This window comes from Coregonus clupeaformis, chromosome 19, assembly GCF_020615455.1.
Source record: "Coregonus clupeaformis isolate EN_2021a chromosome 19, ASM2061545v1, whole genome shotgun sequence".
Lineage (NCBI taxonomy): Eukaryota > Metazoa > Chordata > Actinopteri > Salmoniformes > Salmonidae > Coregonus > Coregonus clupeaformis.
This window is the reverse complement of record NC_059210.1, coordinates 14735404-14762288: the sequence shown is the minus strand read 5'-3', so window position 1 is coordinate 14762288 and position 26885 is coordinate 14735404. Positions and strand designations below refer to the sequence as shown.

The 26885-nt window shown below is 35.9% G+C and overlaps 1 protein-coding gene across 1 annotated transcript in view; it reads right to left on the bottom strand.

Annotated features, from left to right (window-relative positions):
* Positions 1-26885, bottom strand: part of LOC121531591 (patatin-like phospholipase domain-containing protein 2) — a 44080-nt gene that overhangs the window by 15987 nt on the left and 1208 nt on the right. The window contains exons 3-6 of the mRNA XM_045227104.1: positions 23453-23518; positions 19834-20043; positions 19018-19078; positions 2104-2316 (exon numbers count right to left, since the gene is read on the bottom strand). Coding sequence (XP_045083039.1) covers positions 2104-2316; positions 19018-19078; positions 19834-20043; positions 23453-23518 — 550 coding nt within the window. The remainder of the gene's footprint in view (positions 1-2103; positions 2317-19017; positions 19079-19833; positions 20044-23452; positions 23519-26885) is intronic.

The following is a 26885-nucleotide window of genomic DNA, read 5'->3' as shown; positions in this document are numbered from 1 at the left end:
GAGAGAGCTAGAGGGAGCTACAGAGAGAGACAGAGGGAGACAGAGGGAGCTACAGAGGGAGATACAGAGAGAGATACAGAGAGAGCTACAGAGGGAGACAGAGGGAGCTACAGAGAGATATACAGAGAGAGCTACAGAGAGAGCTACAGAGGGAGACAGAGGGAGCTACAGAGAGAGATACAGAGAGAGATACAGAGAGAGCTACAGAGGGAATAACAGAGGGAGCTACAGAGAGAGCTACAGAGAGAGCTATAGAGGGAGACAGAGGGAGCTACAGAGAGAGCTACAGAGAGAGCTACAGAGAGAGCTACAGAGGGAGCTACAGAGGGAGCTACAGAGGGAGACAGGGGGAGCTACAGAGAGAGCTACAGAGGGAGACAGAGGGAGCTACAGAGGGAGCGACAGAGGGAGATACAGAGAGAGCTAGAGGGAGCTACAGAGAGAGACAGAGGGAGACAGAGGGAGCTACAGAGGGAAATACAGAGAGCGATACAGAGAGAGCTACAGAGGGAGCTACAGAGAGAGCTACAGAGAGAGCTACAGAGAGAGCTACAGAGTGAGACAGAGGGAGACAGAGGGAGCTACAGAGAGAGCTACAGAGAGAGATACAGAGAGAGCTACAGAGAGAGATACAGAGAGAGATACAGAGGGAGACAGAGGGAGCTACAGAGAGAGCTACAGAGGGAAACAGAGGGAGCTACAGAGGGAGCTACAGAGGGAGATACAGAGAGAGCTACAGAGAGAGCTACAGAGGGAGACAGAGGGAGCTACAGAGAGAGATACAGAGGGAGCTACAGAGAGAGACACAGAGAGAGCTACAGAGAGAGATACAGAGAGAGACAGAGGGAGCTACATAGAGAGCTACAGAGGGAGACACAGAGAGAGCTACAGAGAGAGCTACAGAGAGAGACAGGGGGAGCTACATAGAGAGCTACAGAGGGAGACAGAGGGAGCTACATAGAGAGCTGCAGAGGGAGCTACAGAGGGATCTACAGAGAGAGCTACAGAGAGAGATACAGAGGGAGCTACAGAGAGAGCTACAGAGAGAGCTACAGAGGGAAACAGGGGGAGCTACAGAGAGAGCTACAGAGGGAGGCAGAGGGAGCTACAGCGAGAGCTACAGAGGGAGAGAGAGAGGGAGACAGAGGGAGATACAGAGAGAGCTACAGATGGAGCTACAGAGAGAGCTACAGAGAGAGCTACAGAGGGAGCTACAGAGAGAGCTACAGAGGGAGACAGGGGGAGCTACAGAGGGAGCTACAGAGAGAGCTACAGAGGGAGAAAGAGGGAGCTACAGAGGGAGACAGAGCAAGCAATAATCCATCACCAGGGTTTGTATATGAAGCATCTCAGAGTAGGAGTGCTGAGCTAGGATCAGGTCTCCTCTGTCCATGTAAACTTATTCATGTTTATCTAAGAGTCAAAACTGATCCTAGATCTACACTCCAGAGGGAGGCAGAGAGGAGAGAGAACAGTCAGAATATTCTCTAACTACATGGGGAACAATACATAGCTGCTGCTGTTCTTTACTCTGCCAACAGAGGGAGGCAGAGAGAAGAGAGACACTCACTCATTCAAACGTTTCCTAAATACAGGGCAGAAAATACTGCACCAAAGGTCAGCAGCACTACACAGTGGATCTGCTGGAGCTACATACGATACGATATAGTTGTTCAGCACAAGGCCTTTCTAGCTTCCTGTCTAAGGGGTGTCCTTAAACATCAGCTGCCTCACAGAAACAAGAGGTAGGCTCCTGCCCTATGGGCCGTTCTGGCTCGGACAAGGCTTCCTTACAAGGCCTTTCTCAAGTCCAGTCTCGTTGATTGGATATTTGTCAGTAGTCTCATGCCTTTTCTGAGACTTTGATCTGGAGACTGGTCTTGAGAAAGGCTTTGTGTTGAAATGTTGACAACCCCTATTCATGTTTCCTCTAAATGCGTGGGAAACGATATATCACTTTTATTTTAGCCATCCCTACGAGTAAAATATGTTTAAAATATGTTTAAAAGACGTTGAAAATACGTATTTCTGTTTGGAAATACATATTTTCAACCAATTTTGCTCACTGAGATTCTGTTGCCGTTCTTTAATCTAAAATCCTACCTTTGTGTAGTCTGGGTGGTAGGTGCTCGAAGATGTGATCCTCAATGGTGGATTTGGATTGGGAGGGGTCTACCACTACCCCATCCGCGCTGGGTCCGACCTCGTTCTCTACATGATGCCCCTCTTCCTCATCATCATCACTCATGACATCATCTTCCTCATCCTCATCGTCGGCTATCAGAGGCCTGTGGGGTCCTGGGTGATTCAGCAGTCCTGAAACATGCACACACAACACAGTTAAAAACCTGCATCTCTCTGGTTGGTCATCAGTCTCTCTGGTTGGTCATCAGTCTCTCTGGTTGGTCATCAGTCTCTCTGGTTGGTCATCAGTCTGTCTGGTTGGTCATCAGTCTGTATGGTTGGTCATCAGTCTGTCTGGTTGGTCATCAGTCTCTCTGGTTGGTCATCAGTCTGTCTGGTTGGTCATCAGTCTCTCTGGTTGGTCATCAGTCTCTCTGGTTGGTCATCAGTCTGTCTGGTTGGTCATCAGTCTGTCTGGTTGGTCATCAGTCTCTCTGGTTGGTCATCAGTCTCTCTGGTTGGTCATCAGTCTGTCTGGTTGGTCATCAGTCTGTCTGGTTGGTCATCAGTCTCTCTGGTTGGTCATCAGTCTCTCTGGTTGGTCATCAGTCTCTCTGGTTGGTCATCAGTCTCTCTGGTTGGTCATCAGTCTCTCTGGTTGGTCATCAGTCTCTCTGGTTGGTCATCAGTCTGTCTGGTTGGTCATCAGTCTGTCTGGTTGGTCATCAGTCTGTCTGGTTGGTCATCAGTCTCTCTGGTTGGTCATCAGTCTCTCTGGTTGGTCATCAGTCTCTCTGGTTGGTCATCAGTCTCTCTGGTTGGTCATCAGTCTCTCTGGTTGGTCATCAGTCTGTCTGGTTGGTCATCAGTCTGTCTGGTTGGTCATCAGTCTGTCTGGTTGGTCATCAGTCTGTCTGGTTGGTCATCAGTCTCTCTGGTTGGTCATCAGTCTGTCTGGTTGGTCATCAGTCTGTCTGGTTGGTCATCAGTCTCTCTGGTTGGTCATCAGTCTCTCTGGTTGGTCATCAGTCTCTCTGGTTGGTCATCAGTCTCTCTGGTTGGTCATCAGTCTCTCTGGTTGGTCATCAGTCTCTCTGGTTGGTCATCAGTCTCTCTGGTTGGTCATCAGTCTCTCTGGTTGGTCATCAGTCTCTCTGGTTGGTCATCAGTCTCTCTGGTTGGTCATCAGTCTGTCTTTCTTTGCAGTGAAGTCCCTATTCTTGAATAATATACAGAAAACAATTCTATGTATTTTTATTTTTATTCTATTACATATAATATACAGTAAGTACTCTATACTAAAGCAGACTATAATATACAGTAAGTACTCTATACTAAAGCAGACTATAATATACAGTAAGTACTCTATACTAAAGCAGACTATAATATACAGTAAGTACTCTATACTAAAGCAGACTATAATATACAGTAAGTACTCTATACTAAAGCAGACTATAATATACACTAAGTACTCTATACTAAAGCAGAATATCATATACAGTAAGTACTCTATACTAAAGCAAACTAATATACAGTAAGTACTCTATACTAAAGCAGACTATAATATACAGTAAGTACTCTATACTAAAGCAAACTAATATACAGTAAGTACCCTATACTAAAGCAGACTATAATATACAGTAAGTACCCTATACTAAACCAGACTATAATATACAGTAAGTACTCTATACTAAAGCAGACTATAATATACAGTAAGTACTCTATACTAAAGCAGACTATAATATACAGTAAGTACTCTATACTAAAGCAGACTATAATATACAGTAAGTACTCTATACTAAAGCAGACTATAATATACAGTAAGTACTCTATACTAAAGCAGACTATAATATACAGTAAGCACTCTATACTAAAGCAGACTATAATATACAGTAAGTACTCTATACTAAAGCAGACTATAATATACAGTAAGTACTCTATACTAAAGCAGACTATAATATACAGTAAGTACTCTATACTAAAGCAGACTATAATATACAGTAAGCACTCTATACTAAAGCAGACTATAATATACAGTAAGTACTCTATACTAAAGCAGACTATAATATACAGTAAGTACTCTATACTAAAGCAGACTATAATATACACTAAGTACTCTATACTAAAGCAGACTATAATATACAGTAAGTATTCTATACTAAAGCAGACTATAATATACAGTAAGTACTCTATACTAAAGCAGACTATAATATACAGTAAGTACTCTATACTAAAGCAGACTAAAATATACAGTAAGTACTCTATACTAAAGCACACTAATATACAGTAAGTACTCTATACTAAAGTAGACTATAATATACACTAAGTACTCTATACTAAAGCAGACTATAATATACAGTAAGTACTCTATACTAAAGCAGACTATAATATACACTAAGTACTCTATACTAAAGCAGACTATAATATACAGTAAGTACTCTATACTAAAGCAGACTATAATATACAGTAAGTACTCTATACTAAAGCAGACTATAATATACAGTAAGTACTCTATACTAAAGCAGACTATAATATACAGTAAGTACTCTATACTAAAGCAGACTATAATATACAGTAAGTACTCTATACTAAAGCAGACTATAATATACAGTAAGTACTCTATACTAAAGCAGACTATAATATACAGTAAGTACTCTATACTAAAGCAGACTATAATATACAGTAAGTACTCTATACTAAAGCAGACTATAATATACAGTAAGTACTCTATACTAAAGCAGACTATAATATACAGTAAGTACTCTATACTAAAGCAGACTATAATATACAGTAAGTACTCTATACTAAAGCAGACTATAATATACAGTAAGTACTCTATACTAAAGCAGACTATAATATACAGTAAGTACTCTATACTAAAGCAGACTATAATATACAGTAAGTACTCTATACTAAAGCAGACTATAATATACAGTAAGTACTCTATACTAAAGCAGACTATAATATACAGTAAGTACTCTATACTAAAGCAGACTATAATATACAGTAAGTACTCTATACTAAAGCAGACTATAATATACAGTAAGTACTCTATACTAAAGCAGACTATAATATACAGTAAGTACTCTATACTAAAGCAGACTATAATATACAGTAAGTACTCTATACTAAAGCAGACTATAATATACAGTAAGTACTCTATACTAAAGCAGACTATAATATACAGTAAGTACTCTATACATAAAGCAGACTATAATAGACTATAATATACAAAGTACTCTATACTAAAGCAGACTATAATATACAGTAAGTACTCTATACTAAAGCAGACTATAATATACAGTAAGTACTCTATACTAAAGCAGACTATAATATACAGTAAGTACTCTATACTAAAGCAGACTATAATATACAGTAAGTACTCTATACTAAAGCAGACTATAATATACAGTAAGTACTCTATACTAAAGCAGACTATAATATACAGTAAGTACTCTATACTAAAGCAGACTATAATATACAGTAAGTACTCTATACTAAAGCAGACTATAATATACAGTAAGTACTCTATACTAAAGCAGACTATAATATACAGTAAGTACTCTATACTAAAGCAGACTATAATATACAGTAAGTACTCTATACTAAAGCAGACTATAATATACAGTAAGTACTCTATACTAAAGCAGACTATAATATACAGTAAGTACTCTATACTAAAGCAGACTATAATATACAGTAAGTACTCTATACTAAAGCAGACTATAATATACAGTAAGTACTCTATACTAAAGCAGACTATAATATACAGTAAGTACTCTATACTAAAGCAGACTATAATATACAGTAAGTACTCTATACTAAAGCAGACTATAATATACAGTAAGTACTCTATACTAAAGCAGACTATAATATACAGTAAGTACTCTATACTAAAGCAGACTATAATATACAGTAAGTACTCTATACTAAAGCAGACTATAATATACAGTAAGTACTCTATACTAAAGCAGACTATAATATACAGTAAGTACTCTATACTAAAGCAGACTATAATATACAGTAAGTACTCTATACTAAAGCAGACTATAATATACAGTAAGTACTCTATACTAAAGCAGACTATAATATACAGTAAGTACTCTATACTAAAGCAGACTATAATATACAGTAAGTACTCTATACTAAAGCAGACTATAATATACAGTAAGTACTCTATACTAAAGCAGACTATAATATACAGTAAGTACTCTATACTAAAGCAGACTATAATATACAGTAAGTACTCTATACTAAAGCAGACTATAATATACAGTAAGTACTCTATACTAAAGCAGACTATAATATACAGTAAGTACTCTATACTAAAGCAGACTATAATATACAGTAAGTACTCTATACTAAAGCAGACTATAATATACAGTAAGTACTCTATACTAAAGCAGACTATAATATACAGTAAGTACTCTATACTAAAGCAGACTATAATATACAGTAAGTACTCTATACTAAAGCAGACTATAATATACAGTAAGTACTCTATACTAAAGCAGACTATAATATACAGTAAGTACTCTATACTAAAGCAGACTATAATATACAGTAAGTACTCTATACTAAAGCAGACTATAATATACAGTAAGTACTCTATACTAAAGCAGACTATAATATACAGTAAGTACTCTATACTAAAGCAGACTATAATATACAGTAAGTACTCTATACTAAAGCAGACTATAATATACAGTAAGTACTCTATACTAAAGCAGACTATAATATACAGTAAGTACTCTATACTAAAGCAGACTATAATATACAGTAAGTACTCTATACTAAAGCAGACTATAATATACAGTAAGTACTCTATACTAAAGCAGACTATAATATACAGTAAGTACTCTATACTAAAGCAGACTATAATATACAGTAAGTACTCTATACTAAAGCAGACTATAATATACAGTAAGTACTCTATACTAAAGCAGACTATAATATACAGTAAGTACTCTATACTAAAGCAGACTATAATATACAGTAAGTACTCTATACTAAAGCAGACTATAATATACAGTAAGTACTCTATACTAAAGCAGACTATAATATACAGTAAGTACTCTATACTAAAGCAGACTATAATATACAGTAAGTACTCTATACTAAAGCAGACTATAATATACAGTAAGTACTCTATACTAAAGCAGACTATAATATACAGTAAGTACTCTATACTAAAGCAGACTATAATATACAGTAAGTACTCTATACTAAAGCAGACTATAATATACAGTAAGTACTCTATACTAAAGCAGACTATAATATACAGTAAGTACTCTATACTAAAGCAGACTATAATATACAGTAAGTACTCTATACTAAAGCAGACTATAATATACAGTAAGTACTCTATACTAAAGCAGACTATAATATACAGTAAGTACTCTATACTAAAGCAGACTATAATATACAGTAAGTACTCTATACTAAAGCAGACTATAATATACAGTAAGTACTCTATACTAAAGCAGACTATAATATACAGTAAGTACTCTATACTAAAGCAGACTATAATATACAGTAAGTACTCTATACTAAAGCAGACTATAATATACAGTAAGTACTCTATACTAAAGCAGACTATAATATACAGTAAGTACTCTATACTAAAGCAGACTATAATATACAGTAAGTACTCTATACTAAAGCAGACTATAATATACAGTAAGTACTCTATACTAAAGCAGACTATAATATACAGTAAGTACTCTATACTAAAGCAGACTATAATATACAGTAAGTACTCTATACTAAAGCAGACTATAATATACAGTAAGTACTCTATACTAAAGCAGACTATAATATACAGTAAGTACTCTATACTAAAGCAGACTATAATATACAGTAAGTACTCTATACTAAAGCAGACTATAATATACAGTAAGTACTCTATACTAAAGCAGACTATAATATACAGTAAGTACTCTATACTAAAGCAGACTATAATATACAGTAAGTACTCTATACTAAAGCAGACTATAATATACAGTAAGTACTCTATACTAAAGCAGACTATAATATACAGTAAGTACTCTATACTAAAGCAGACTATAATATACAGTAAGTACTCTATACTAAAGCAGACTATAATATACAGTAAGTACTCTATACTAAAGCAGACTATAATATACAGTAAGTACTCTATACTAAAGCAGACTATAATATACAGTAAGTACTCTATACTAAAGCAGACTATAATATACAGTAAGTACTCTATACTAAAGCAGACTATAATATACAGTAAGTACTCTATACTAAAGCAGACTATAATATACAGTAAGTACTCTATACTAAAGCAGACTATAATATACAGTAAGTACTCTATACTAAAGCAGACTATAATATACAGTAAGTACTCTATACTAAAGCAGACTATAATATACAGTAAGTACTCTATACTAAAGCAGACTATAATATACAGTAAGTACTCTATACTAAAGCAGACTATAATATACAGTAAGTACTCTATACTAAAGCAGACTATAATATACAGTAAGTACTCTATACTAAAGCAGACTATAATATACAGTAAGTACTCTATACTAAAGCAGACTATAATATACAGTAAGTACTCTATACTAAAGCAGACTATAATATACAGTAAGTACTCTATACTAAAGCAGACTATAATATACAGTAAGTACTCTATACTAAAGCAGACTATAATATACAGTAAGTACTCTATACTAAAGCAGACTATAATATACAGTAAGTACTCTATACTAAAGCAGACTATAATATACAGTAAGTACTCTATACTAAAGCAGACTATAATATACAGTAAGTACTCTATACTAAAGCAGACTATAATATACAGTAAGTACTCTATACTAAAGCAGACTATAATATACAGTAAGTACTCTATACTAAAGCAGACTATAATATACAGTAAGTACTCTATACTAAAGCAGACTATAATATACAGTAAGTACTCTATACTAAAGCAGACTATAATATACAGTAAGTACTCTATACTAAAGCAGACTATAATATACAGTAAGTACTCTATACTAAAGCAGACTATAATATACAGTAAGTACTCTATACTAAAGCAGACTATAATATACAGTAAGTACTCTATACTAAAGCAGACTATAATATACAGTAAGTACTCTATACTAAAGCAGACTATAATATACAGTAAGTACTCTATACTAAAGCAGACTATAATATACAGTAAGTACTCTATACTAAAGCAGACTATAATATACAGTAAGTACTCTATACTAAAGCAGACTATAATATACAGTAAGTACTCTATACTAAAGCAGACTATAATATACAGTAAGTACTCTATACTAAAGCAGACTATAATATACAGTAAGTACTCTATACTAAAGCAGACTATAATATACAGTAAGTACTCTATACTAAAGCAGACTATAATATACAGTAAGTACTCTATACTAAAGCAGACTATAATATACAGTAAGTACTCTATACTAAAGCAGACTATAATATACAGTAAGTACTCTATACTAAAGCAGACTATAATATACAGTAAGTACTCTATACTAAAGTAGACTATAATATACAGTAAGTACTCTATACTAAAGCAGACTATAATATACAGTAAGTACTCTATACTAAAGCAGACTATAATATACAGTAAGTACTCTATACTAAAGCAGACTATAATATACAGTAAGTACTCTATACTAAAGCAGACTATAATATACAGTAAGTACTCTATACTAAAGCAGACTATAATATACAGTAAGTACTCTATACTAAAGCAGACTATAATATACAGTAAGTACTCTATACTAAAGCAGACTATAATATACAGTAAGTACTCTATACTAAAGCAGACTATAATATACAGTAAGTACTCTATACTAAAGCAGACTATAATATACAGTAAGTACTCTATACTAAAGCAGACTATAATATACAGTAAGTACTCTATACTAAAGCAGACTATAATATACAGTAAGTACTCTATACTAAAGCAGACTATAATATACAGTAAGTACTCTATACTAAAGCAGACTATAATATACAGTAAGTACTCTATACTAAAGCAGACTATAATATACAGTAAGTACTCTATACTAAAGCAGACTATAATATACAGTAAGTACTCTATACTAAAGCAGACTATAATATACAGTAAGTACTCTATACTAAAGCAGACTATAATATACAGTAAGTACTCTATACTAAAGCAGACTATAATATACAGTAAGTACTCTATACTAAAGCAGACTATAATATACAGTAAGTACTCTATACTAAAGCAGACTATAATATACAGTAAGTACTCTATACTAAAGCAGACTATAATATACAGTAAGTACTCTATACTAAAGCAGACTATAATATACAGTAAGTACTCTATACTAAAGCAGACTATAATATACAGTAAGTACTCTATACTAAAGCAGACTATAATATACAGTAAGTACTCTATACTAAAGCAGACTATAATATACAGTAAGTACTCTATACTAAAGCAGACTATAATATACAGTAAGTACTCTATACTAAAGCAGACTATAATATACAGTAAGTACTCTATACTAAAGCAGACTATAATATACAGTAAGTACTCTATACTAAAGCAGACTATAATATACAGTAAGTACTCTATACTAAAGCAGACTATAATATACAGTAAGTACTCTATACTAAAGCAGACTATAATATACAGTAAGTACTCTATACTAAAGCAGACTATAATATACAGTAAGTACTCTATACTAAAGCAGACTATAATATACAGTAAGTACTCTATACTAAAGCAGACTATAATATACAGTAAGTACTCTATACTAAAGCAGACTATAATATACAGTAAGTACTCTATACTAAAGCAGACTATAATATACAGTAAGTACTCTATACTAAAGCAGACTATAATATACAGTAAGTACTCTATACTAAAGCAGACTATAATATACAGTAAGTACTCTATACTAAAGCAGACTATAATATACAGTAAGTACTCTATACTAAAGCAGACTATAATATACAGTAAGTACTCTATACTAAAGCAGACTATAATATACAGTAAGTACTCTATACTAAAGCAGACTATAATATACAGTAAGTACTCTATACTAAAGCAGACTATAATATACAGTAAGTACTCTATACTAAAGCAGACTATAATATACAGTAAGCACTCTATACTAAAGCAGACTATAATATACAGTAAGTACTCTATACTAAAGCAGACTATAATATACAGTAAGTACTCTATACTAAAGCAGACTATAATATACAGTAAGTACTCTATACTAAAGCAGACTATAATATACAGTAAGTACTCTATACTAAAGCAGACTATAATATACAGTAAGTACTCTATACTAAAGCAGACTATAATATACAGTAAGTACTCTATACTAAAGCAGACTATAATATACAGTAAGTACTCTATACTAAAGCAGACTATAATATACAGTAAGTACTCTATACTAAAGCAGACTATAATATACAGTAAGTACTCTATACTAAAGCAGACTATAATATACAGTAAGTACTCTATACTAAAGCAGACTATAATATACAGTAAGTACTCTATACTAAAGCAGACTATAATATACAGTAAGTACTCTATACTAAAGCAGACTATAATATACAGTAAGTACTCTATACTAAAGCAGACTATAATATACAGTAAGTACTCTATACTAAAGCAGACTATAATATACAGTAAGTACTCTATACTAAAGCAGACTATAATATACAGTAAGTACTCTATACTAAAGCAGACTATAATATACAGTAAGTACTCTATACTAAAGCAGACTATAATATACAGTAAGTACTCTATACTAAAGCAGACTATAATATACAGTAAGTACTCTATACTAAAGCAGACTATAATATACAGTAAGTACTCTATACTAAAGCAGACTATAATATACAGTAAGTACTCTATACTAAAGCAGACTATAATATACAGTAAGTACTCTATACTAAAGCAGACTATAATATACAGTAAGTACTCTATACTAAAGCAGACTATAATATACAGTAAGTACTCTATACTAAAGCAGACTATAATATACAGTAAGTACTCTATACTAAAGCAGACTATAATATACAGTAAGTACTCTATACTAAAGCAGACTATAATATACAGTAAGTACTCTATACTAAAGCAGACTATAATATACAGTAAGTACTCTATACTAAAGCAGACTATAATATACAGTAAGTACTCTATACTAAAGCAGACTATAATATACAGTAAGTACTCTATACTAAAGCAGACTATAATATACAGTAAGTACTCTATACTAAAGCAGACTATAATATACAGTAAGTACTCTATACTAAAGCAGACTATAATATACAGTAAGTACTCTATACTAAAGCAGACTATAATATACAGTAAGTACTCTATACTAAAGCAGACTATAATATACAGTAAGTACTCTATACTAAAGCAGACTATAATATACAGTAAGTACTCTATACTAAAGCAGACTATAATATACAGTAAGTACTCTATACTAAAGCAGACTATAATATACAGTAAGTACTCTATACTAAAGCAGACTATAATATACAGTAAGTACTCTATACTAAAGCAGACTATAATATACAGTAAGTACTCTATACTAAAGCAGACTATAATATACAGTAAGTACTCTATACTAAAGCAGACTATAATATACAGTAAGTACTCTATACTAAAGCAGACTATAATATACAGTAAGTACTCTATACTAAAGCAGACTATAATATACAGTAAGTACTCTATACTAAAGCAGACTATAATATACAGTAAGTACTCTATACTAAAGCAGACTATAATATACAGTAAGTACTCTATACTAAAGCAGACTATAATATACAGTAAGTACTCTATACTAAAGCAGACTATAATATACAGTAAGTACTCTATACTAAAGCAGACTATAATATACAGTAAGTACTCTATACTAAAGCAGACTATAATATACAGTAAAGTACTCTATACTAAAGCAGACTATAATATACAGTAAGTACTCTATACTAAAGCAGACTATAATATACAGTAAGTACTCTATACTAAAGCAGACTATAATATACAGTAAGTACTCTATACTAAAGCAGACTATAATATACAGTAAGTACTCTATACTAAAGCAGACTATAATATACAGTAAGTACTCTATACTAAAGCAGACTATAATATACAGTAAGTACTCTATACTAAAGCAGACTATAATATACAGTAAGTACTCTATACTAAAGCAGACTATAATATACAGTAAGTACTCTATACTAAAGCAGACTATAATATACAGTAAGTACTCTATACTAAAGCAGACTATAATATACAGTAAGTACTCTATACTAAAGCAGACTATAATATACAGTAAGTACTCTATACTAAAGCAGACTATAATATACAGTAAGTACTCTATACTAAAGCAGACTATAATATACAGTAAGTACTCTATACTAAAGCAGACTATAATATACAGTAAGTACTCTATACTAAAGCAGACTATAATATACAGTAAGTACTCTATACTAAAGCAGACTATAATATACAGTAAGTACTCTATACTAAAGCAGACTATAATATACAGTAAGTACTCTATACTAAAGCAGACTATAATATACAGTAAGTACTCTATACTAAAGCAGACTATAATATACAGTAAGTACTCTATACTAAAGCAGACTATAATATACAGTAAGTACTCTATACTAAAGCAGACTATAATATACAGTAAGTACTCTATACTAAAGCAGACTATAATATACAGTAAGTACTCTATACTAAAGCAGACTATAATATACAGTAAGTACTCTATACTAAAGCAGACTATAATATACAGTAAGTACTCTATACTAAAGCAGACTATAATATACAGTAAGTACTCTATACTAAAGCAGACTATAATATACAGTAAGTACTCTATACTAAAGCAGACTATAATATACAGTAAGTACTCTATACTAAAGCAGACTATAATATACAGTAAGTACTCTATACTAAAGCAGACTATAATATACAGTAAGTACTCTATACTAAAGCAGACTATAATATACAGTAAGTACTCTATACTAAAGCAGACTATAATATACAGTAAGTACTCTATACTAAAGCAGACTATAATATACAGTAAGTACTCTATACTAAAGCAGACTATAATATACAGTAAGTACTCTATACTAAAGCAGACTATAATATACAGTAAGTACTCTATACTAAAGCAGACTATAATATACAGTAAGTACTCTATACTAAAGCAGACTATAATATACAGTAAGTACTCTATACTAAAGCAGACTATAATATACAGTAAGTACTCTATACTAAAGCAGACTATAATATACAGTAAGTACTCTATACTAAAGCAGACTATAATATACAGTAAGTACTCTATACTAAAGCAGACTATAATATACAGTAAGTACTCTATACTAAAGCAGACTATAATATACAGTAAGTACTCTATACTAAAGCAGACTATAATATACAGTAAGTACTCTATACTAAAGCAGACTATAATATACAGTAAGTACTCTATACTAAAGCAGACTATAATATACAGTAAGTACTCTATACTAAAGCAGACTATAATATACAGTAAGTACTCTATACTAAAGCAGACTATAATATACAGTAAGTACTCTATACTAAAGCAGACTATAATATACAGTAAGTACTCTATACTAAAGCAGACTATAATATACAGTAAGTACTCTATACTAAAGCAGACTATAATATACAGTAAGTACTCTATACTAAAGCAGACTATAATATACAGTAAGTACTCTATACTAAAGCAGACTATAATATACAGTAAGTACTCTATACTAAAGCAGACTATAATATACAGTAAGTACTCTATACTAAAGCAGACTATAATATACAGTAAGTACTCTATACTAAAGCAGACTATAATATACAGTAAGTACTCTATACTAAAGCAGACTATAATATACAGTAAGTACTCTATACTAAAGCAGACTATAATATACAGTAAGTACTCTATACTAAAGCAGACTATAATATACAGTAAGTACTCTATACTAAAGCAGACTATAATATACAGTAAGTACTCTATACTAAAGCAGACTATAATATACAGTAAGTACTCTATACTAAAGCAGACTATAATATACAGTAAGTACTCTATACTAAAGCAGACTATAATATACAGTAAGTACTCTATACTAAAGCAGACTATAATATACAGTAAGTACTCTATACTAAAGCAGACTATAATATACAGTAAGTACTCTATACTAAAGCAGACTATAATATACAGTAAGTACTCTATACTAAAGCAGACTATAATATACAGTAAGTACTCTATACTAAAGCAGACTATAATATACAGTAAGTACTCTATACTAAAGCAGACTATAATATACAGTAAGTACTCTATACTAAAGCAGACTATAATATACAGTAAGTACTCTATACTAAAGCAGACTATAATATACAGTAAGTACTCTATACTAAAGCAGACTATAATATACAGTAAGTACTCTATACTAAAGCAGACTATAATATACAGTAAGTACTCTATACTAAAGCAGACTATAATATACAGTAAGTACTCTATACTAAAGCAGACTATAATATACAGTAAGTACTCTATACTAAAGCAGACTATAATATACAGTAAGTACTCTATACTAAAGCAGACTATAATATACAGTAAGTACTCTATACTAAAGCAGACTATAATATACAGTAAGTACTCTATACTAAAGCAGACTATAATATACAGTAAGTACTCTATACTAAAGCAGACTATAATATACAGTAAGTACTCTATACTAAAGCAGACTATAATATACAGTAAGTACTCTATACTAAAGCAGACTATAATATACAGTAAGTACTCTATACTAAAGCAGACTATAATATACAGTAAGTACTCTATACTAAAGCAGACTATAATATACAGTAAGTACTCTATACTAAAGCAGACTATAATATACAGTAAGTACTCTATACTAAAGCAGACTATAATATACAGTAAGTACTCTATACTAAAGCAGACTATAATATACAGTAAGTACTCTATACTAAAGCAGACTATAATATACAGTAAGTACTCTATACTAAAGCAGACTATAATATACAGTAAGTACTCTATACTAAAGCAGACTATAATATACAGTAAGTACTCTATACTAAAGCAGACTATAATATACAGTAAGTACTCTATACTAAAGCAGACTATAATATACAGTAAGTACTCTATACTAAAGCAGACTATAATATACAGTAAGTACTCTATACTAAAGCAGACTATAATATACAGTAAGTACTCTATACTAAAGCAGACTATAATATACAGTAAGTACTCTATACTAAAGCAGACTATAATATACAGTAAGTACTCTATACTAAAGCAGACTATAATATACAGTAAGTACTCTATACTAAAGCAGACTATAATATACAGTAAGTACTCTATACTAAAGCAGACTATAATATACAGTAAGTACTCTATACTAAAGCAGACTATAATATACAGTAAGTACTCTATACTAAAGCAGACTATAATATACAGTAAGTACTCTATACTAAAGCAGACTATAATATACAGTAAGTACTCTATACTAAAGCAGACTATAATATACAGTAAGTACTCTATACTAAAGCAGACTATAATATACAGTAAGTACTCTATACTAAAGCAGACTATAATATACAGTAAGTACTCTATACTAAAGCAGACTATAATATACAGTAAGTACTCTATACTAAAGCAGACTATAATATACAGTAAGTACTCTATACTAAAGCAGACTATAATATACAGTAAGTACTCTATACTAAAGCAGACTATAATATACAGTAAGTACTCTATACTAAAGCAGACTATAATATACAGTAAGTACTCTATACTAAAGCAGACTATAATATACAGTAAGTACTCTATACTAAAGCAGACTATAATATACAGTAAGTACTCTATACTAAAGCAGACTATAATATACAGTAAGTACTCTATACTAAAGCAGACTATAATATACAGTAAGTACTCTATACTAAAGCAGACTATAATATACAGTAAGTACTCTATACTAAAGCAGACTATAATATACAGTAAGTACTCTATACTAAAGCAGACTATAATATACAGTAAGTACTCTATACTAAAGCAGACTATAATATACAGTAAGTACTCTATACTAAAGCAGACTATAATATACAGTAAGTACTCTATACTAAAGCAGACTATAATATACAGTAAGTACTCTATACTAAAGCAGACTATAATATACAGTAAGTACTCTATACTAAAGCAGACTATAATATACAGTAAGTACTCTATACTAAAGCAGACTATAATATACAGTAAGTACTCTATACTAAAGCAGACTATAATATACAGTAAGTACTCTATACTAAAGCAGACTATAATATACAGTAAGTACTCTATACTAAAGCAGACTATAATATACAGTAAGTACTCTATACTAAAGCAGACTATAATATACAGTAAGTACTCTATACTAAAGCAGACTATAATATACAGTAAGTACTCTATACTAAAGCAGACTATAATATACAGTAAGTACTCTATACTAAAGCAGACTATAATATACAGTAAGTACTCTATACTAAAGCAGACTATAATATACAGTAAGTACTCTATACTAAAGCAGACTATAATATACAGTAAGTACTCTATACTAAAGCAGACTATAATATACAGTAAGTACTCTATACTAAAGCAGACTATAATATACAGTAAGTACTCTATACTAAAGCAGACTATAATATACAGTAAGTACTCTATACTAAAGCAGACTATAATATACAGTAAGTACTCTATACTAAAGCAGACTATAATATACAGTAAGTACTCTATACTAAAGCAGACTATAATATACAGTAAGTACTCTATACTAAAGCAGACTATAATATACAGTAAGTACTCTATACTAAAGCAGACTATAATATACAGTAAGTACTCTATACTAAAGCAGACTATAATATACAGTAAGTACTCTATACTAAAGCAGACTATAATATACAGTAAGTACTCTATACTAAAGCAGACTATAATATACAGTAAGTACTCTATACTAAAGCAGACTATAATATACAGTAAGTACTCTATACTAAAGCAGACTATAATATACAGTAAGTACTCTATACTAAAGCAGACTATAATATACAGTAAGTACTCTATACTAAAGCAGACTATAATATACAGTAAGTACTCTATACTAAAGCAGACTATAATATACAGTAAGTACTCTATACTAAAGCAGACTATAATATACAGTAAGTACTCTATACTAAAGCAGACTATAATATACAGTAAGTACTCTATACTAAAGCAGACTATAATATACAGTAAGTACTCTATACTAAAGCAGACTATAATATACAGTAAGTACTCTATACTAAAGCAGACTATAATATACAGTAAGTACTCTATACTAAAGCAGACTATAATATACAGTAAGTACTCTATACTAAAGCAGACTATAATATACAGTAAGTACTCTATACTAAAGCAGACTATAATATACAGTAAGTACTCTATACTAAAGCAGACTATAATATACAGTAAGTACTCTATACTAAAGCAGACTATAATATACAGTAAGCACTCTATACTAAAGCAGACTATAATATACAGTAAGTACTCTATACTAAAGCAGACTATAATATACAGTAAGTACTCTATACTAAAGCAGACTATAATATACAGTAAGTACTCTATACTAAAGCAGACTATAATATACAGTAAGTACTCTATACTAAAGCAGACTATAATATACAGTAAGTACTCTATACTAAAGCAGACTATAATATACAGTAAGTACTCTATACTAAAGCAGACTAAAATATACAGTAAGTACTCTATACTAAAGCAGAATATAATATACAGTAAGTACTCTATACTAAAGCATTATATACAGAGCCAAAGAATAGTCTCTTACCATTCTTCTTTAGGAAGTGGAGAGCATCATAATATCCCTGTTTACACATGGTCTTCATAACCTGAAACAAAGAAACACAGACACAGTTAATATCCTAATTCAGAGAGTCTGTCTGTCTCCGTCTGTCTCCCTGTAAATAAAAGTGTGTAATCAGTTGGTAAGAATGTGGGGAGGTAGCAATGCCAAGGTCGTGGTTTCAGTTCCTGCACGGATCACATACACATTCTAAAACAGGTATGCACTCAATGTACTGTCGCTTTGGATAGAAATGGCTGATGAACGGCATATATTATCATATTATTATTATATTATGTAAATGAATATATTATCATATTATTACATTATTTAAATGGTAATATTATCATATTATTATTACATTGTGTAAATTAATATATATATCATAATAATATTACATTATGTAAATGAATATATAATTTTTTAAAATTACATTACGTAAATGAATACATTATCATATGATTATTACATTATGTAAATGAATATACTGTCATATTATTATTACATTATGTAAATGTATATACTATCATAGCAGTATTACATTATGTAAATTAATATATTATCATATTATTACATTATGTGAATGAATGTATTATCATATTATTATTACATTATGTAAATGCATGTATATATGAATTACTGTAAGTTGCTACATTACCTGTGGATCGGGGGGGAACAGAGCTCTGGACACTCTGTAGAGGTTGGTGAGTGTAAACTGGATGGAGGTGTGTGTGTGTGTGTGTGTGTGTGTGTGTGTGTGTGTGTGTGTGTGTGTGTGTGTGTGTGTGTGTGTGTGTGTACCTGTGGATCGGGCGGGAACAGAGCTCTGGACACTCTGTAGAGGTTGGTGAGTGTAAACTGGATGGAGGTGTTGGTGAAACGTAGTTCATGCATGTTGGTGGATCTATCTCTAGGACAGATGTCACTCTCTCCAGAGAATGGAGACACAGTGATGGTGTTCTTCAGCTCATACTGGGGCAGATTATCACTGATACCCCCATCCACATAACGCTGGGGAGAGGGAGGGGGGGGGACAGAGAGAGGGAGTAGAGAGAGAGAGAGAGAGAGGGACGAGGGGGAGGAGAGAGAGAGAGAGAGAGAGGGACGAGGGGGAGGAGAGAGAGAGAGAGAGAGAGGGAGGAGGGGGAGGAGAGAGAGAGAGAGAGAGAGAGAGAGAGAGAGAGAGGGGGGGGGGGGAGAGAGAGAGAGAGAGAGAGAGAGGGAGGGGGAGGAGGAGAGAGAGAGAGAGAGAGAGAGAGAGGAGGAGGAGGAGAGAGAGAGAGAGAGAGAGAGAGAGAGAGAGAGAGAGGGGGAGGAGAGAGAGAGAGAGAGAGAGAGAGAGAGAGAGAGAGAGAGAGAGAGAGAGAGAGAGAGAGAGAGAGAGAGAGGGGGAGAGAGAGAGAGAGAGAGAGAGAGGAGGGGGAGAAGAGAGAGAGAGAGAGAGGGAGGAGGGGGAGGAGAGAGAGTGTCAGGCAGAAAGATACTAAACTAAAATATCAACCATTTTGAGTCAGTTAAAATGTTGCTACATGGAGTACCAATGTATTAGGGTAAAAGTGCTGCATCTGGTGGGAGGTGGTGTGATGTGATGTTATGTCAGTAGATAGTGTTTATAGTGACGTCAGGTCCAGTGTCCAGCCAGCACGAGGACAGCAGAGGAAAGGACAACCTTGAGACCTCTGCCAACACACTGGCACTGGCACTCCCATTCACGTCACACAGGCACTCAGGACCGGAGTTGGGCACATGGTACCATACACACACACTTCCCAAAGGCCAAAGAGAACACTGATGTAAAATGTAGTTGACCTTTCTCACTAAGCCTTGTTAGAACGTTGGGGGAATTTCTAGACTAGCTAGAATACAGGCCAAACCATTACTGTGTGGAACCGTGCCTTTATACCTTTAGTCTAAATGGACAATGATTGAACTGTACAGTCTAAGCCAAATAACATGTCACGTGACGCCATTCAAGAGTCAGAAAATATGGAAAGAAAGCTGACATTCCAGAGACAGAGCAAGAGGGAGGGTAGAGGAGGAGAGAACATTAACTGGGAAGGTAGAGAGAGAGAGAGGGCAGGAGGGGGGAGAGGGCAGGAGGGGGAGAGGGCAGGAGGGGGGAGAGGGCAGGAGGGGGAGAGGGCAGGAGGGTGGGAGGGCAGGAGGGGGAGAGGGCAGGAGGGTGGGAGGGCAGGAGGGGGAGAGGGCAGGAGGGGGAGAGGGCAGGAGGGGGAGAGGGCAGGAGGGGGAGAGGGCAGGAGGGTAGAGAGAGAGGGCAGGAGGGTAGAGAGAGGACAGGAGGGTAGAGAGAGGACAGGAGGGTAGAGAGAGGACAGGAGGGTAGAGAGAGGACAGGAGGGTAGAGAGAGAGGACAGGAGGTAGAGAGAGAGGACAGGAGGGTAGAGAGAGGACAGGAGGGGAGAGAGAGGACAGGAGGGTAGAGAGAGGACAGGAGGGTAGAGAGAGGACAGGAGGGGAGAGAGAGGACAGGAGGGTAGAGAGAGGACAGGAGGGGAGAGAGAGGACAGGAGGGTAGAGAGAGGACAGGAGGGTAGAGAGAGGACAGGAGGTAGAGAGAGGACAGGAGGGTAGAGAGAGGACAGGAGGATAGAGAGAGGACAGGAGGGTAGAGAGAGGACAGGAGGTAGAGAGAGGACAGGAGGGTAGAGAGAGGACAGGAGGGTAGAGAGAGAGAGAGGGCAGGAGGGGGAGAGGGCAGGAGGGGGAAGAGGGCAGGAGGGGAGAGGGCAGGAGGGAGAGAGGGCAGGAGGGTGGGAGGGCAGGAGGGTAGAGAGAGGACAGGAGGGTAGAGAGAGGACAGGATGGTAGAGAGAGGACAGGAGGTAGAGAGAGGACAGGAGGTAGAGAGAGGACAGGAGGTAGAGAGAGGACAGGAGGGTAGAGAGAGGACAGGAGGGGAGAGAGAGGACAGGAGGGTAGAGAGAGGACAGGAGGTAGAGAGAGGACAGGAGGGTAGAGAGAGGACAGGAGGTAGAGAGAGGACAGGAGGGTAGAGAGAGGACAGGAGGGTAGAGAGAGGGACAGGAGGTAGAGAGAGGACAGGAGGGTAGAGAGAGGACAGGAGGGTAGAGAGAGGACAGGAGGTAGAGAGAGGACAGGAGGGTAGAGAGAGGACAGGAGGTAGAGAGAGGACAGGAGGGTAGAGAGAGGACAGGAGGTAGAGAGAGGACAGGAGGGTAGAGAGAGGACAGGAGGTAGAGAGAGGGCATAAGGGTAGAGAGAGGACAGGAGGGTAGTGGAGATTGAAGAGTAGAGAACTGGCTGTCCCTGAGCTAAGAACAACAACAACAACAACAATACAAGGAAACCATAGCCAGGAAACAGGATTAAAGGTCAATAGGCTGGACGGACCTATCAGATTGGAGGAGAGTTGAGAGCTTGACCAATCACAGTGAGGAAAAGGGAGAGCTTGACCAATAAGAGTCGAGGAGAGGAGAGAGCCAACAATTACTTTAGAAAACGATCACATCTGTTCTAAATCTGTCACTACTGACAACAGCTGTGCTTTCTCAAAGCTCATTTTTGCACCATACATGTGGTTTGTTTGGAAACAGAAAAGTGTCTGTTTTGAATTGGTGGTCAGTATTTTGTGTTCGTGTTGTGTAGACTACACTTGCTGAATGATAAGAAGAGTTCCCACTATATGGCCAAGATGCAAAGCCAAAATGGGCTATACTGTAAACATTTATCGAACATAAAATACACTTTTTGGTCTTAATTTAAGGTTAAGGTTAGGCATAAGGTTCGCAGTGTGGTTAGGGTTTAGGTTAGGGTTTAGGTTAGGGTTAAGGTTCGCAGTGTGGTTAGGGTTTAGGTTAGGGTTAAGGTTAGGGTTAAGGTTAGGCATAAGGTTCGCAGTGTGGTTAGGGTTTAGGTTAGGGTTTAGGTTAGGGTTAAGGTTAGGCATAAGGTTCGCAGTGTGGTTAGGGTTTAGGTTAGGGTTTAGGTTAGGGTTTAGGTAGGGTTTAGGTTAGGGTTTAGGTTAGGGTTTAGGTTAGGGTTTAGGTTAGGGTTTAGGTTAGGGTTAAGGTTAGGCATAAGGTTCGCAGTGTGGTTAGGGTTTAGGTTAGGGTTTAGGTTAGGGTTAAGGTTAGGCATAAGGTTCGCAGTGTGGTTAGGGTTTAGGTTAGGGTTTAGGTTAGGGTTTAGGTTAGGCATAAGGTTCGCAGTGTGGTTAGGGTTTAGGTTAGGGTTTAGGTTAGGGTTAAGGTTAGGCATAAGGTTCGCAGTGTGGTTAGGGTTTAGGTTAGGGTTAAGGTTAGGCATAAGTTTCGCAGTGTGGTTAGGGTTTAGGTTAGGGTTAGGTTTCAAATCTGATTTTAAGAAGAGAAATTGTGGAACTTCGGCCTTGCAGCTTGGCCAGATAGTGACAACCAATAAGAAGTGAGTTGTACTCACCACGCCCTGCAGCGTAGGAGGGATCAGTCCACAGTACACTGGGATATAGGCGCTACAGACACAGGCCTGGATCAGAACACAACACATCATTATGAGTCCACAGTACACAGACACAGGCCTGGATCAGAACACAACACATTATTATCAGTCCACAGTACACAGACACAGGCCTGGATCAAAACACAACACATCATTATCAGTCCACAGTACACAGACACAGGCCTGGATCAGAACACAACACATTATTATCAGTCCACAGTACACAGGCCTGGATCAGAACACAACACATTATTATGAGTCCACAGTACACTGGGATATAGGCGCTACAGACACAGGCCTGGATCAGAACACAACACATTATTATGAGTCCACAGTACACAGACACAGGCCTGGATCAGAACACAACACATCATTATGAGTCCACAGTACACTGGGATATAGGCGCTACAGACACAGGCCTGGATCAGAACACAACACATTATTATGAGTCCACAGTACACAGACACAGGCCTGGATCAGAACACAACACATCATTATGAGTCCACAGTACACAGACACAGGCCTGGATCAGAACACAACACATCATTATGAGTCCACAGTACACAGACACAGGCCTGGATCAGAACACAACACATTATTATGAGTCCACAGTACACAGACACAGGCCTGGATCAGAACACAACAGATCATTATGAGTCCACAGTACACAGACACAGGCCTGGATCAGAACACAACACATTATTATGAGTCCACAGTACACAGACACAGGCCTGGATCAGAACACAACACATCATTATGAGTCCACAGTACACAGGCCTGGATCAGAACACAACACATCATTGTGAGTCCACAGTACACTGGGATATAGGCGCTACAGACACAGGCCTGGATCAGAACACAACACATTATTATGAGTCCACAGTACACAGACACAGGCCTGGATCAGAACACAACACATTATTATGAGTCCACAGTACACAGACACAGGCCTGGATCAGAACACAACACATCATTATGAGTCCACAGTACACAGGCCTGGATCAGAACACAACACATCATTATGAGTCCACAGTACACAGACACAGGCCTGGATCAGAACACAACACATCATTATGAGTCCACAGTACACAGGCCTGGATCAGAACACAACACATCATTATGAGTCCACAGTACACAGGCCTGGATCAGAACACAGCACATTATTATGAGTCCACAGTACACAGGCCTGGATCAGAACACAACACATTATTATGAGTCCACAGTACACAGGCCTGGATCAGAACACAACACATTATTATGAGTCCACAGTACACAGGCCTGGATCAGAACACAACACATTATTATGAGTCCACAGTACACAGGCCTGGATCAGAACACAACACATCATTATGAGTCCACAGTACACAGGCCTGGATCAGAACACAGCACATTATTATGAGTCCACAGTACACAGGCCTGGATCAGAACACAACACATCATTATGAGTCCACAGTACACAGGCCTGGATCAGAACACAACACATCATTATGAGTCCACAGTACACAGGCCTGGATCAGAACACAACACATTATTATGAATCCACAGTACACAGGCCTGGATCAGAACACAACACATCATTATGAGTCCACAGTACACAGGCCTGGATCAGAACACAACACATCATTATGAGTCCACAGTACACAGGCCTGGATCAGAACACAGCACATTATTATGAGTCCACAGTACACAGGCCTGGATCAGAACACAACACATCATTATGAGTCCACAGTACATCGGCCTGGATCAGAACACAACACATCATTATGAGTCCACAGTACACAGGCCTGGATCAGAACACAACACATTATTATGAATCCACAGTACACAGGCCTGGATCAGAACACAACACATCATTATGAGTCCACAGTACACAGGCCTGGATCAGAACACAACACATCATTATGAGTCCACAGTACACAGACACAGGCCTGGATCAGAACACAACACATCATTATGAGTCCACAGTACACAGACACAGGCCTGGATCAGAACACAACACATCATTATGAGTCCACAGTACACAGACACAGGCCTGGATCAGAACACAACACATTATTATGAATCTAGGACACAGGGATGTTGGCACTGCAGACTCACGGCTGGAAACAAACACACACGTACATTATTATTGTTAGACAACATCGCAACAACACAAATATGAGAACGTGTGTGTGTGTGTGTGTGTGTGTGTGTGTGTGTGTGTGTGTGTGTGTGTGTGTGTGCGTGCGTGCGTGCGTGCGTGCGTGTGTGTGTGCGTGTCTGTGCGTGTGTGTGTGTGTGTGTGTGCGTGTGTGTGTGTGTGCGTGTGTGTGTGTGTGTGTGTGCGTGTGTGCGTGTGTGTGTGTGTGTGTGTAGCTGAGTGAAACACCAACTGTGACGTGTTACGGACGTGTGATATCAAGTTCTGATTATAATTCATTCAGTGAACCGTAATATAATTCTGCCATGAGTTGGTTAGCTAACGTGTGTGTGTGTGTGTGTACTTGTGGCACAATGTTATGGTCTGTGTGTCAATGTCTCGATACGTGACATTGTAATTGAATATCTCAGTATTTAAAGCCTAGCAGTTTCAGTTCAGAAGATACTTTGGCTTTAGGTCAGTATTTGAGACACTCACGTGCATTAGTCAGTCAGTAGGCGTGTTTGTATCAATGTCTGGGTGTGTGGCTATAAGATGTTTCACGATATGTGTCTGTCTCGATAAGAAGTTAGCCTATATGTATGCGTCTCAGTATTTATCCAAATCAGCTTCAATTCACAAGATACTTTTACAGCAAGTCAATGTTTTAAACTCTCACCTGCACTTAGCATTATGATTATGAGATGATTCATGATCTGTGTCAGTCTCAAAACGAGCACTCTATGGGCCGTTTTCCCAAACACAGGTTAAACCTAGTCTGGACTAAAAATCCCTTTCACTAGTAATCTCTCAGACAGACTACGTAAACGTAGAAGGTACCAGAGAGCTGTCCTGATACAACGGGATGTGTCAGATAACAAGCAGCATTAGATTAGGTGCTTTGGAAAAATCACGATTTCGCAGGTGTCAACATCTTTCGAATTTTGGAAGGGGAGGGGACATTTGGCCCATAGACTTGTAGAGAGAGAGGGTGGAACTCCCTTGTTCCGGCTCCAATTTCTTCTCTTAACACATATGGACCCAGAATTTAATCGAGCATCTGACCAATTACGCAAGATTTTAGTTCTGGGTTAACGCGAGATTATTTCAATAGAATAGAATCTCCATGGAGAATGCTTTTTAGTCCAGGACTAGGCTTAATCTGTGTCTGGGAAACTGGCCCTATGGACTAGGCTTAATCTGTGTCTGGGAAACTGGCCCTATGGACTAGGCTTAATCTGTGTCTGGGAAACTGGCCCTATGGACTAGGCTTAA